Here is a 14,474-nt window from a genome sequence, read left to right as displayed (position 1 = left end):
CTATCGTCTATTTTAATCAGTGACGTTGTTTGTCGCAATTTTGCGACTTTGGCGGGTAAAGGGTTAAGTGTGAGTCTGCGCAGTACTGGGGGGACCAACTGAAAAATCGTTCTATTTGACTCGGTGCCCTCCCATTGAAAACGACGGAGTCTGTTCGTCCATTCTTTTACTGTCTATGGTGCTACCCGGCCAAAACCCTGGCGCACCAGAGAGATCTACGTCATTTTGACGTCACATTGTCGCGCTACCGGTTGGGTGCGTCAGGTATGTAGAAGCCTTTAGTGCGCTTCGGGGGTGGGGGTGCGGCCGGTTTTTCGACTTGCATTCGCACCAGCCAAGTGGCCATAGGAACTGGTGGGCGTAAGGAGTGACAAGTCGTCATTTGGTACAGGGTTTAAAATAGGCACCCACTCGCCTCGCCAAACGCGAGTAAATTAACTAACTAGCCTACATTTTGAAAATACTTGAATGGCCCTCACTATACTGTTGCTTCAAGAATCCTGGTGCTGCACACGTTTTGCTTTTTAAACGCATTTTTCATACTTTATGATTTAGCCTACTTACAGTCCGTAGGCATGAATGGAATGAAACTGGAATGATGGAGAAGTTTAACTAGTTTTAACATTAGGCTACCGAGTTGTATTCGTGTCTCTCGTTTCTTACCTGCAGTAGTTTCTTCCTCCACTCGCTCAGCCTAGTAGGCTACTGCACAGAAACGAGGGAGAAATGTCTCCCATTAATATATATTTATCTAGGTGTATTTCAGATGTCAAGGATATTGGGATTGTTTTGGATGTTTAATCAAGCATGTACCCTAGCCATAGGTGGGCTTATGTTGTAAATTAAAGTTAGCTAGCTGACTGAAGTGGACATTAGCACTACAGTATCTACATGAAAACGTACTGTAGCTGAAGGCAAATTTACCACAGGGATTGTTTCTGATTTCGCACCTGAAAGTGTTGATAGTTTATTACTGTTCATAGTGGTAAGTCTGATAGCAACAGCAGGCTAAGCCCAGGCTCCCAGTCCCAACCCCAACCCACTGACAAGAGCGACTCTGGGCATCGGTAACGTTCCAGCTTTATAGGCAAAGATGGAACAGTACGTGCGCTCGAAGATCTTTGGAGAGAGATGGTAGTGTTTGAGAAAATATACCATGTTCATAGATGTGACATAGCGTAGAAGCGACTGTGAGACTGTTATCAGCGTCACGGGTTGGCTTCGATGTGAGTGGTTGAAGTAGCACATCAATAGATGACGGACAAGTGGCTTATTCAATCATATGCAAGCATTTTTTATTAGGCCCAGCCTTCTGAAACACCATTCCAATGGATCGGTTCCAGATGGATGAGTGGAGCTAGGCGGAGCGAAATTCATATGGCGAGTCAGGTTAAGTGATGTAGCGGTGCTACCCTAATATTTAGGCTGCAGTAGATCACCATGTTAAGCGTTCACCATACTGCAATTAAGTATACTTTTGATTATGCCTCATTTGCCAATAGAATATGAATTGTTACATGTGGAATTGCTTGTTGATGAGTGTAAGTAATGATAGCAAAATCAACTCATTCTGCTCGAGTTTCGCAATATTTTTTTTTTCAGAGACACTGTTGAAGTACTTTGGAGCACATCTCTACCACTACCTAACTCTACCTCATCAAGTGTCTGCCTCCATGGCTGATGACACAGAAGGTGAGGTTTTCTTGATGGCAAATGGTTACATAGCCTGTTAATATGACATGACACATTTAACATAGTTTTTGTTTTATTTATTTATGTATTTATTTAATCATTGCAGGTTCGTCCACTGCAGAGTTGCAGATACCTGAAAGCCAGGAATGAAGTAGGAATAATCTATTTTTTGGGACATTTTATTTTTGATTATTAATGTTTGTCTATTTTGGTTTTATTTTGTAGTTGAAGATTGCTCATTTAATGCACATTTCTTGATTTGTTCTGCAAATCTGTTGAAAAAACAAGTCATTAGATGGATGTACTTGTTTACAACAAATACAAATGCTGTTGTATTTTGTTATTTGTCAATTCAACTTCAGTAAACCACCCTTAGTGCTTCACTTTGAATATGAATGCTTCAAATAAATCTGTAAATAATAAATAAATTAGTACCCTCTAAGATTAAAAGGTGACAGGGTTGGTGTAAATAACAACTAATACATTGGTTTACCAAGCATATGTGGGGCCAGAAGTCTAGAGCGGAGGCCCAAAACATTTTTGGCATGTGAGCAAGGATGGATTACTGAATGAGCCTACCGAGTCCTTATGCATCTGTGTCCAGGGGGACAGTAGTTCATAATCAGTCACTGTATTAATACATAACCTCACTGTATTAATACATAACCTCACTGTATTAATTTATAATATGACATTATAGTGTGAAGTTGTCAATTATCGCCAAGCACAGGTCACTCTGCGTTGTGGGAGGGGGCCCCCAAATCAAATTCTGCTTAGGGCCCCCAAAAGGCTCTGGCCGGCACTGATTCTGCTATTTGTATAGCTATAATAGTAAGTGTTCCCATTTATATCATGTTTCTATCGTGCAAATGTGAAGTGCCTTTTACAACCCACAGCCCGTCAGTCTCAATAGGTTAACATGGCAAAACTCGGTGTACTACCTAGCATGATCTGCAGGCTTGCTAGTCCGCGGATAATTTGCGGCGCAATTGAACGGTAGCCTATTATGGAACCGTGGACCGAGAGAAAAAGAAACAAAACATTTTCCTGATTAGAAAATATTTCTTAATTTAGTGTTATCAAATAAAGACACATGCAATTAGGCTACAGGGGTAGTGGTGTCAGCGTTCATTCAATATGTGCACGTCTGCATACTGTACATGAATTTCTATGCAACTTCACGAAAACATGTGTGCGCAACTAAGAGGCAGAAAGCACCATAGAACAGCATAGCAGTGCTCTCCATGAAAAGAATTAAATTAGTTTTTGTGCTGAAAATTGCACCAATTCGAATTCACGATGGTTAGAGAATGTTCAATATGTTCAATATCCCTAACGGAATGCATGTCTTCGCCAAAAATGACAAAATACGATGTGATATTAACAATGCAAATGAACGGCAAACTCTGAAATATAGTCTGAAATGAGATGTTATTATACAAAAAAATTCCAATTCTAGCTTACAGCAGCTGACTATTAGGTTAAGTTTATAACGTTGTGGACGGCCACAAAGCGTCTTTCTGCCCCACGACTGCACGCGCATCTAGTTTTGTTGGTAAACGGGAAACCACTGGAGATGACGTGTGTAGAAGCAACAAACATTATTTAAAACAACGAACGAAACGGATCTTTGATGTCCATGAAAACAGCATAGAGACTGGCTAGTCTAATCCAAAAATGGAAATAACAGGTCTTTCGTCTAACACACGAAATCAGACTCTTGTAGGCCTATAGCCTAAGTTAAAAGTTGAATGGGTATAAGTCACGACTTGTTGTAACAGAGGTACAGTAAATATCGTAGCAAATAGCCTATGGTGATGACACAGCTTTTAAAACATTTATTTCACTCTTGCTGGAGAACTGGCTGTTGCGCAAACAAATTAATAAGGGTGATGATCTGCATCTCCGTTCACCAAAAGCTATGATTTTGCTAATGCACAATAAATCATTTTTGGAAGGTTCTCTCCAATTGTTAACGTGCAACATTTCTCTATGTAGGGTAGTGTCAAGCAGTGAAGTGATAGCCTATTGCAGGTAGGCAATGTTCAGACAGAAGACGGGCACTGCTTTTCCTGTTTTCCGAAAACTGTGTTGAAAAATGGTGTTATTAGCAGTCAAAACATAATTATTTTTTCCTGGGGAGAAACCCCGGGACCCCCGCTCACATCATCCGCACCTGTCGTGACCTCATGAGCTAAACCGTTAATGAAAGCAAAACAAACATAAACAAAACAGCCAGATGCCTCTTCATAAAAATAACAAAGACACCTTCATAAACAATAACAAGTTTAATTGTGAGACTGCGTGTCGTTTGGAGCAGCGTATCAGTAGGCTATATTAAAAGCAGAAGATTTTCAGTTTGCTTCGGGATTTAATTCACTTTTGGATTCTTTGATTATAGTGCTAAATGTTGGGACTGTCGCAGGAGACATAGTGTAGGCCTATCAGCCATCGAAATTAATATTGTGGAAACAACTGAAAAAAAACATTGGGTAAATAATATGGTCCATACTGTAGCATACTGGCACACATAGACTCAAAGCGGCAAAAGCCGACATTCCTAACCCTGCTCGCAAGTGGCACCTGGTGGTTGTTTGGGTCATTGTAGCTTCATTGGAGAAAATTAAATGAAAGACGCGCGATTCACACGTGAGGTCATGTGAGAATCACACGTGAAGCCAGACAATTGACCTTTCGCGAAGTCCCGCCCTCCTTAGTTACTGTTGCTAAGTCCGACAGCTCAGACCAGAGTTGACTAGAACTTCAATGGTAGCTGTAAGCCTGTCTGTAAAAGTTACAACCCAAGAGGCTCTTTTACAGAGCCACAGACCTGATTTCATTTAGAAATCCTAAATTTCCATTATTCTGTGTATCGGTGTTGCGTTAATCCCACACATGTCGTTTGACCATCCTTTTTCAACTTACATCACTATACAATCCCATAAAACCGGAAAAAAATCACGGCTCCCAATGCATTTCTATGGAGCCGTAAGGTGAAGCTGTCGGACTTTGTCTACATGTGCGGAGCTAATGGACTGCCATTGGCTCATCCACGTTTGATGGGCGCGGCTTCCGATAGGTCAATTTAAAGGAGAACCCACTGTAACTGAACAAATGAAAAAGATTTTAGACCAATAGTGGCAAAATACTGGGCAATTTGTCTGCAACCCGCTAGCGGACCACCAGAGAACCGATTAGCAAAATGCCAGCGGACCGCCAGCTCTGTCACCAATGGGCCGACAGTGGTCCGCCAACCTCTTGCCATCTGGGCTACAGCACTTTTTAATGGCTGCGTCAGGTTGTAACAAGGGCTACATGTTGCTGTTAAGTTAAATTCTTAGCTAACTAGAACATATTTTCTAATTCCCGTTCAACTTCCATGGAATATACATGTATGACTCCTTTCCAGAGTTGGCTGTAACGCGTTACTGTAATCATATTACATTTGTCAGTAATGAGTAGTGTGACGCGTTACTTTTCTAAATTCAGTAATCACACTACAGTTACTAACAGCGTGTGAGCAAAGATTACTTTATTAAGTAGGAATCCTACTCCTCAAGCCATGGAGATGCATGTTGTGGTGGTGTGCTTTACCCTGTCACGAGCAGGGTGGGTGGAATCAGGCCGCCTCCTACAGCACTGCCTCTGAGACAGTATTATGGTGCTTTAGATGATACTTCTTTGCTTTCCTATTTACAATCAGGCCATTTAAAAGAGCTAAAAATAAAACACTAAATATTCACCTATATAAAAATAATCTGCCGTTCAAAATGTTGCAGTAGTGAGTGCATTCTTATTTAACTGTGTTGCCGGTATACAGTAAGTGTTTGTGTGTGTGTGTGTGTGTGTGTGTGTGTGTGTGTGTGTTTGTCTTTTGGCAGGGCCACAAGAACATTCGCAAAAAAATAAAACCGGAGTATTTGTTAGCTTAATACTGAGCGGGAGAGCGGGAAACAGTGCACAACCAACTAATGACTATTCTGAAGTCATTCACACCACAAACTGTAAAACGTTTTCAGGTTATTATACAAACTAGGACTGTTTTCAGTGTGAACAAGAGCATCTAGTAGGCTATTAATGACAGAAGGAGCGCAACTCGCGAGCGCACTTCACTCAAAGCAGTTCAATTTTTTGTGTGCGTGTCAACATTCAACATTGTGAGGGAGGGTGCGCAAGCAGGGCAGCAGCACTTCCATTAAGTGTTCACTTTCATGATGAATGAACCTGTTACAGGGTATGATGAAGTAGGGGGCTCTCTCACCTATTACCAGTCAGGCTTTCCCAAAAGGTGACAGTGCCATCAGTGCCACAGGTCATGACCCACACATGAGGATTGTTTCTTGCCTTTGTGCCGACACATACATAGGCATCCAGGCCGAAACCTAGAAGTAGGCTGCACAAGAGGGTGGCATGGTCCTCACAGTCTCCCTGTATAGAAACACGTCATCAGTTAAATGTTTCAACATACAAGTAATTGAGAGAAGCTGTTAATAAATAAATGCAACTGTGTAAAACCGGGCAGACATTGTGCAATTTTAGCCAAATTGTATCCCCAATTCAGGTGGACCTGGCAAACTTTAGAATTGGGCTGAATTCCCATCCGCCTGATTAGGACTTAACAATCAACGGTCCAGTTCCAGACTGAGGTTGGATTTCTGGCATCAGAATTGTTGGTCTGCTGTCTTGCAGTGTGAGCCATTTGATTGTGCAATTTTAAGTGCAATCGACTGATTAACAGCCTTCAGTTGCACAAATATTTTTTAATTTATGCAACTGAGGACTGAATAAATTTGAATTCCGTTCAAATATGAGAATTCAGGATTACCTAGCATGTTGTGGCATTTCAACACAGTAGTCGCAGCAAATAGACCTTTTATATATGTATAGCTATTCCATTCAAAATCCGTACTTTCCAGCTGCAATAGTTACATTAAAAATATCTACATTTTATTGGGGGCCAAGCAGTGAAGCTGCGTAGGCACCCATTGTGTTTGTACATTTTCTTCTTATTATTATTATTATTATTATTATGAGGAATCGTTGGAATCCTTGGAACAAGCCGAGTTCAACCCTATGACGTCAATTTCTGCCATGATGGAAACTTGGATACCAACTTGGACACCAAACTTGACACACATGATCTTCAGACCAAGCCTCAAAAAACTTTTGCTTTTTGTAGCCAGGTCACAGACATTGTCCGTTTGTCAAGAAACTTGGCACAGATGAACTTCAGACTGAGCCTTAGATATGTCTTGATTTTTGAAGCCATATTCACAAGCATACACTTAACACAGCCAATCGAAATCTGCTGTAGAGCCGCCAAACAGGAAGTGACATATGAAACTTGCTCTGACAGCTTATGGCCATATGTCTGATGTAATATGTAGGCAACTCCAGCCTAACTACTTGGCCCCCTCATTGCTGCTTGCAGCTATATTTTTTATTTACTTCTTGTCTGACAAGGATTGTTTCAGAGGACAGAAATAAAATGACACACTTGCACATTAATCTGCTTTTTCTTAACCGGTCTTCATGGAACGCAATGGCCTAGAATTTCTCAGGAAAGTTTCATCGCCATCAGTGTTTGAAAGGTTGGTGGAGGTTGGGGGTGTGGGGGGAGTAGGATGATTGTAAGGGCCCAGCACTGACAGGGGGCCCCCAGATAGGCAGTTGCGTAACTACCGACGGTGCTGCGGAGCGCCCTCCACTACACTCCCGACATGGGCTCCCTCCCATCATTACTCGGGCTCATCACTCAACATCGTGACAGTAGTTCTCAGATATCTTTTTTTCCTCCGCAACATTTTTGCTAACTGTGATTGACAGCTATTTATACCACTCTCTTAAGCATAAAAGAGACACACACAAGAGAAAAGAAAGACGAGAACTGGTGGAGGCTAAATCCAAATCAATGAAATTGGATAGTTATTCTTAAACACCTCGAATGTTGATGCTGGCGTTGATGCTAGCAATGCTGAAGTTATGCTACCTACAGTAAGGAGTAGGCTAGGATGGGACAAGAATGATTGAGTGTATTGGCCATACTCTCCATAGAGAACAGCAGTTGGATTTCATTGCTATATCATCAATGACTTTGCTGAACAGAAGGCCCGTAGAGTGAACTTCTAATGGGTGAGTTACAGGTTGCTTTTTGTTATGGAGTAGGCTGTGGGGTGCACCTTCTGTGACCTGTTTGTGGAATATCTGACCGCTGCGCTACGCTGTTATAGGCCAAATTAAGCAACTGTGTGGTCATATATATATATATATATATATATATATATATATATATATATATATATATATATATATATATATATATATATATATATATATATATATGTAGGCGCCACCATGTAGCCTATTTGCTGTTTTGCTTGATGGCTATTTAATTGTTCTGTGGCTATACGGTATCTGCGTTTTGGTTTTGGATGTTGTGGAGATTCAGAGGTGGTAGCGATGATTAGTCAGCCACTGTCCATCGCTCTGTCTGATCATGTTGCCGAATCTCCATCTCATATGCGCTTGCGGGTGTGTGTGTGTGTGTGTGTGTTGGGGGGGATTATTGTCTGTCATAGGGCCCACATTTTCTAGCAGCGCCCCTGCCTATACCCACTCAAAGACAGTTGTAAATGCTTTGCTAATAGAAGGCCTATTACATATGAAATGTGTAATATACATGAGATGATTGTTCCGTGGGTGCAGTCATAGCCACAACCAAAGTGTGGAAGAAGTCAGACCTTATTCCTGCAAAGGAAGGCCATCATAGTGCACCACTGCTCATGGTAGCTGCCACCTCCAACCACAGGTACCCTTTCCTGGGCCAGTAGGCTTACAAACCGGGCTGCCTGGCGTGGAGATTCCAGAAGCCGACCTCCCCGAAGAATGTGTACATATGAACAGACAGGTCGATTCATGCCATTCTCATCCTGTAATAATACAAAGTGAAAACTAAATCATTTTCACAAAAATACATACCTACATGCACACAAATCCAGAACACAGGAAATGCCATGCCTGTTAGCAAATACACATTTATTCATATACATTTTCAGCAGATTATAACTAGGCAAACAGTAAAAACCCATTTCCAAAACTGGGACTTAGAACTGGGAGTGGGACACCCCCTCTATGAAATGTTTGATGCTCTATCCATAAATGCTTAAATAGTGTTAAAATAGTGAAAGTGAATTCAGACACGCCCTAAACGTTCATGCCCATCGCACCTCAGACTGTGTTTAGATTGAAATACTTGCAAAAACTTTGTCTTGTCAGCCTCTACCTACACACATTGGTGTGTGGAGAAACGCAATTTCATTCTACTGTGCTGTTCTACTTGTTGAATGGTCTGACTGACAATAAAGTTCACTTTGATTTGACGTCATTTTCAGGGAATACTTTGAATATTTTAGGAAAATGCCAAACAGCATTCTTTACTACAACAGTATGCCTCCATAGTAGAAGAACAGCCCAGTCACATTGACTGCACCATGGAATGATAGACATAATTAAGAAAAGTGCCGCCACTCCCACCACGCGCATCACACACTGTGCTAAGGACACAAAAGGATAGAGGGGGCACCCAAATTTAGCCAATAAATAATAGCTTTACTGCAAACTGTGTTTCACTCTTCCTCGAGAATCTCCATGTCAAAATGGACCAACATCATGTTACATGCAAGGATGATACTTTTTGGGTCCTCTCAATCTCCACCACGTAGCAAATCTAACTTTACTTACTCTACTTAATTGGGAACGCATCTTGTGCATGCAGGAGAGAGACAAAAAAGTGGCAGATTCATGTCATTGTGTTTCTCCTTTTTAATATAAGAAACTTTTAAAAGGAAATCATGAAGGCAACAAAGACGAGGCTACTAGAGGTTGCGACATCCGAGGTTATCCGGTTCCCACTACTGACCATTTTTAAACTCAGATTGGTGAGAGGGCTCTTTAAATGGGAACTATGCTTTTTTTTAGCTTAATTTACCAAAACTTAACAGCTTCGAAGTCATTGGAATGGTTATATGACTTTTCCGGATTGAATGGTGGCCGCATAGAAGATGACTAGCTAAATCTATCTATACATTGCAGGAACGTCTGTCTGCCTGCGTCTTTTATTCGCATCTCTCTCGAACCGATGGTCCGAGTGATTTCAAATGTGCTAAATGTCTTGCTACGGGCATGAGTAAGTGCAGTGCCAAGTTTGATGTTGTTTGGATAAGAAATGTAAAATATATCATTAAATATATCATTAACTCATTGAGTGCCAAAAACGTAATATTAAGTTTTTCCTTCCCATTGAGTGCCAAAAACATAAGCTTTTTTTTTTTTTATTCCAAAACTAGACACTCTAACACACCTTATATGTGATTTTGGGAACTCTGTGATGAATGGAAATGAAATATATGACAATCGAAAACTCGATGATCACTTCCCGGAAAGTTTACAGGCAACACTTCATATTTCATGAAAGACATTATATCTCCATTTCTAGAAAAAAACAGCGATTTTGATTAAAACTAGCCACTGTTTAGCTTGGGATTTCTCAGGAAGAGAGGCGTGTAAAAATACACGGTTTGCACCCACTGAGAGCTTAAAGTTTCACCTTTTAAACGAGCCATGGTATGTGTTCATAGCTATTAACACAGAATATGCTGTGGCTATACAAAAATCATCAACAATGGTCAGATTGCTGGCACTCTAGGCCAAAGCTTCCGAAAACAGCTTGGCATCCAATGAGTTAAAAGAAGCACACATTGGTTTTCTCCGCTCTACTGTAGCCACTCCCCTTCTCACACAGCACAGAGCAGGACCAGAGACAGAGAGGGTAAGCAGAGTTTTGGCAGCACTGAATCAGGGGCACAGGTCAAGATGCAAGATGTTTTGGATAATCATCATGTCTGACATCAACAATAAAGACTCCCTGTATGCAGTTTGCTTGCATAAAATGATTCCACAAATTTTGCAACAACGTGCCTACAAAATAGTTTGTCTTCTATATCATTAAGTTATTCAATAGGCTAAACATATAGCCTTACATCAAAGCTTTAAGCTTATTAACTACAGTCAACGAGTGGCAGACAGAGCGTAATGTCACTTATAGACTACCAGAGATTGAGTCACATCACATCGTTGCAAATTTCTTATGATTATGCAGCATTCCACAAAATGGTTTGTCTTCTCTGTGAGGAAGTTATTCAATAAGCTTAAAGGAATTATCCGGAGTAAAATGCACTTTAGATCGATTTACGGATGATTGAGAGTACATACGTTGAGTTGACATTCAAATCATGTCATTCGGATGTGTTTTGAGAAAGTTCGATGTTACCGTTTTTAGTCAAAGCTCGTTAGCGTGGAAGTGAGAAAGGCATATTATTTCGCCGCTACAAAACGCTATTTTTATACCTCTGCTACAGTTCCAAACAACATTGCACTTACGTGGTAGTGAGTAGAGGGTCCCTAAAGCCAAACCGAAGTATCCCGAGGTCTTTATGTGGTCGGATAGAGAGTCCAGAATGAATTTCGTCGCCGTTTAAAAAAAAAAAAAAACATAGTCCAGTATTTCTTTTGAAATTGAAATGAAGTTGTATGGACTGGACTATGTTTTTTTTTTTTTTTTAAATGGCGACGAAATTGTGAATTTCCAGAGCACACTTGGCAATCGACTCCTACGGACTTTCCCCTAAAGATGGCAGCAAAGATGGCAACATTTCCGGAAAGGTACTGGCTTGATTAAATTCATTCTGGACTCTCTATCCGACCACATAAAGACCTCGGGATATTTCGGTTTGGCTTTAGGGACCCTCTACTCACTACCACGTAAGTGTAATGTTGTTTGGAACTGTAGAAGAGGTATAAAAATAGCGTTTTGTAGCGGCGAAATAATATGCCCTTCTCACTTCCACGCTAACAAGTTTTGACTAAAAACGGTAACATCGAACTTTCTCAAAACACATCCGAATGACATGATTTGGATGTCAACTCAACGTATGTACTCCCAATCATCCGTAAATTGATCTAAAGTGCATTTTACTCCGGATAATTCCTTTAACAATAAACATATAGTCTTAACTCATAACAGCTGTTAGGCTTCTGTCATTTTGATCTGTAAAAATGTCACATGCAGCCATGCCTAAATTATGCTTACTGCACATTAATTATAGGCTATAATACATTATAATATAATATTCAGTATTGATTATTGAATGCTAAGCTGGAATGATGTTTTCCCCATCATCCTATTTTTAAAGCAGGCCTGCATGTAATTGGTCTATGGGTTTTCTACAGGAATGGCATGTTTTGAACGGGCACTGCACTAGTTGCTATAAATCTGGTTAGCATCATTAGCACGCTGCACAAATTTGTTTAAAACTCTTGCATTCAAGTTAACTGATCATCTCAATACTGATGTTTTCCAAGACTCACAAGGGCCTGTCCCAAGCATAGGTCCTAAGGAGAAAAAGTATTACCTTGAAACTAAAACACACATGGGGAAACTGAACAGTCCGACCATAGACTATGATCATCATTAACACCACACACCTTATCAAAAAGGAAAATCAGAGACTTTATTTCCTAAGACAACATTCATGCCAACAAAACCCTTTTGGTGCTCTTCTACAAAGCCATAATTGAAAGCATCATCTCATCTTTAATCTCCGTCTGGTATGGGAGCTCTGACAGTCGCACCAAGAGGAAATTAGAGAGAGTTGTCACCAAAGCCTCCAACATCACTGGTTGTGACCTTCCATCAGTCCACTCTCTGTATGCTGAACGCAGCTTGAACCGAGCAACCAAGATCATCAGGGACACCTCACATCCGAGCCATGAAGATTTGCAACTCTACTTATTTATTTAATACTGGACTGAGCTACAAAAAAATACCACCAACATTGTTGTGTGGCAATTAAACTAGGCTACTTTGTTTCCAACAGATTGATGGCAGAGTGTGTGGATATGATGTGACTGAAAAACATAATGACAGAATGTTTATTACCAGAGCATACAGCTGAAGGCTTTGGAGATCGCTAAAGAGCTAAAACACATCCACCGACTTCAAAACTGGCCTTAATGATGCGTAATGCACTGACATTGCATTGCAGAAGTCTTGCCCAGCGCTGTTCCTTCCTTCGTTACTGTCTTTTCAGCAGTAGCCTATGTGATCAACATAAGGAAAACTCGCTCACACCCCTTGGATCAGATGGCCAATGCTGATCAAACGCCAATGTTTTTTTGATATGTCAACATCTGCCAGTGTAGGCTACAGTTAGATGTGTATGGTAAATGCAGTTATTGAAAGTTATTGAGGCTATGGTTCTTTTCTTTCATAATTGGTAGCCTACCAGTTTACCACACTTTTATGGCATTGTACAAATACCAAGTTATTCATTAACATATTACCATATTACAAGTTATTTATTTAATTTGTATTTGACAAATTCATCCCAAAAGATGAATGAAATTGATCTCATGATTTAAAACAACAGGCTATAAATTAATTCATCCAATGTGTTATCCAGCATATAAAAAAACTTTTTCTAAAAATTAGTTGTGAAAAGGTAGGTGTCACGATTCTCCAAATCCTCGATTCGATTTAATTTTCGATTTTAAAGTCACGATTCGATTCGTTTTTCGATCTTTTTTAATATTACTATTAATGCATTCCTTATGCCTTTTCCTTTTCTGTTTCGGGGCTTTTATGTTGAAACCACTTTTTTATTTTGAAACCGTTCCAACCGCGAGGTTGTAATGTAAACAGAACAAACATTAGGCTAAACAGAGACGTGAACATAGTGAAATGAAACAACACAGAATGATAATTTGATTGTTTCAGCACACTCCGAAGAGACCCAAGGTTAGTGTTCGTGGAATATGTACTTATCAATGTGCATTTTAAGCCTTAAAGTAATAGTATGGGGAATCATGCAATTTTAGGAACGGTTCATATAGATTTTTGCAATTGGTGATTTCTTACTTGCTAGGACCCCATTGAATACAAAACAACCTGTTTCCAATTTTTTCCTTCATTTTCAGTGCCAAAATTCAAGATGGTGGACAATATATGCAGACAAATAATATAAAGGCTTAAAGTGGTCAATTTTTTTGATAAATATACACATAATAAGGTAGACAAGTGAGATACAGACTATTTACAAAATATGTTTTGCAACATTTGCCAAGAAATTTGGAGAAAAAATGGAAAAAAATAGAAAAACATTAAAAAAATCTGCATTTTGTTTCATTATTGAAGAGTTCAACAAAACATTGTCACTCAAGTATTTATCCTTACCACTGTCACTGTCTTTATAATATTGGTGCACATCTCCTCAGAGCCTTCACACCTGCAAAGTTGTGTGAATGGTAAGTTGTTACTCTTGCAAGAACACCTTCTACTGCATTGGCTGGCAAGACAACAGCACTTCACAAGCTCCACAACAGCCTGTGGTGCTGGTGGAAGTTTTGACAGAACAGGAGCCCATTGCCCATCAACAATTTGCCTCCATCCCAGTGATAGTGAGTCAAGAATCTTTGGAGCAGGCACTGTATCTTGTGCCCAAACATTTGCTTGCCTGTGTGCTCTCAGAATTTCAATTTCAACTTAATTTCACTTATAGAGCGTCAAAACATTACCCATGTCTCATGACACTTTACAGAGTGTTAAACATTCAGACAGAGCCAATTAGTAACAGGGGCGAGGAAAAACTCGCAAGAATTGGAGAAACATATCGGATGAAACCCTAAGCAGATCCACGACTCAAGGGCCTGACCCATCTGCCTGGGGT

At 40.2% G+C, this 14,474-nt stretch overlaps 1 protein-coding gene across 3 annotated transcripts in view; it reads right to left on the bottom strand.

Moving 5' to 3' along the window:
• Positions 1 to 14,474, bottom strand: part of cep76 (centrosomal protein 76) — a 92,354-nt gene that overhangs the window by 25,518 nt on the left and 52,362 nt on the right. For all 3 annotated transcript variants that reach the window (XM_048260450.1, XM_048260449.1, XM_048260451.1), the window contains 2 exons: positions 8,433 to 8,621; positions 5,954 to 6,120 (listed from right to left, as the gene is read on the bottom strand). In XM_048260450.1, the coding sequence (XP_048116407.1) occupies positions 5,954 to 6,120; positions 8,433 to 8,621 (356 nt within the window). The remainder of the gene's footprint in view (positions 1 to 5,953; positions 6,121 to 8,432; positions 8,622 to 14,474) is intronic.

Source organism: Alosa alosa, chromosome 13 (assembly GCF_017589495.1).
Source record: "Alosa alosa isolate M-15738 ecotype Scorff River chromosome 13, AALO_Geno_1.1, whole genome shotgun sequence".
Classification (NCBI taxonomy): Eukaryota; Metazoa; Chordata; class Actinopteri; order Clupeiformes; family Clupeidae; genus Alosa; species Alosa alosa.
Note: the sequence above shows the minus strand (reverse complement) of the source record. Positions and strands in the feature narration are given on the sequence as shown.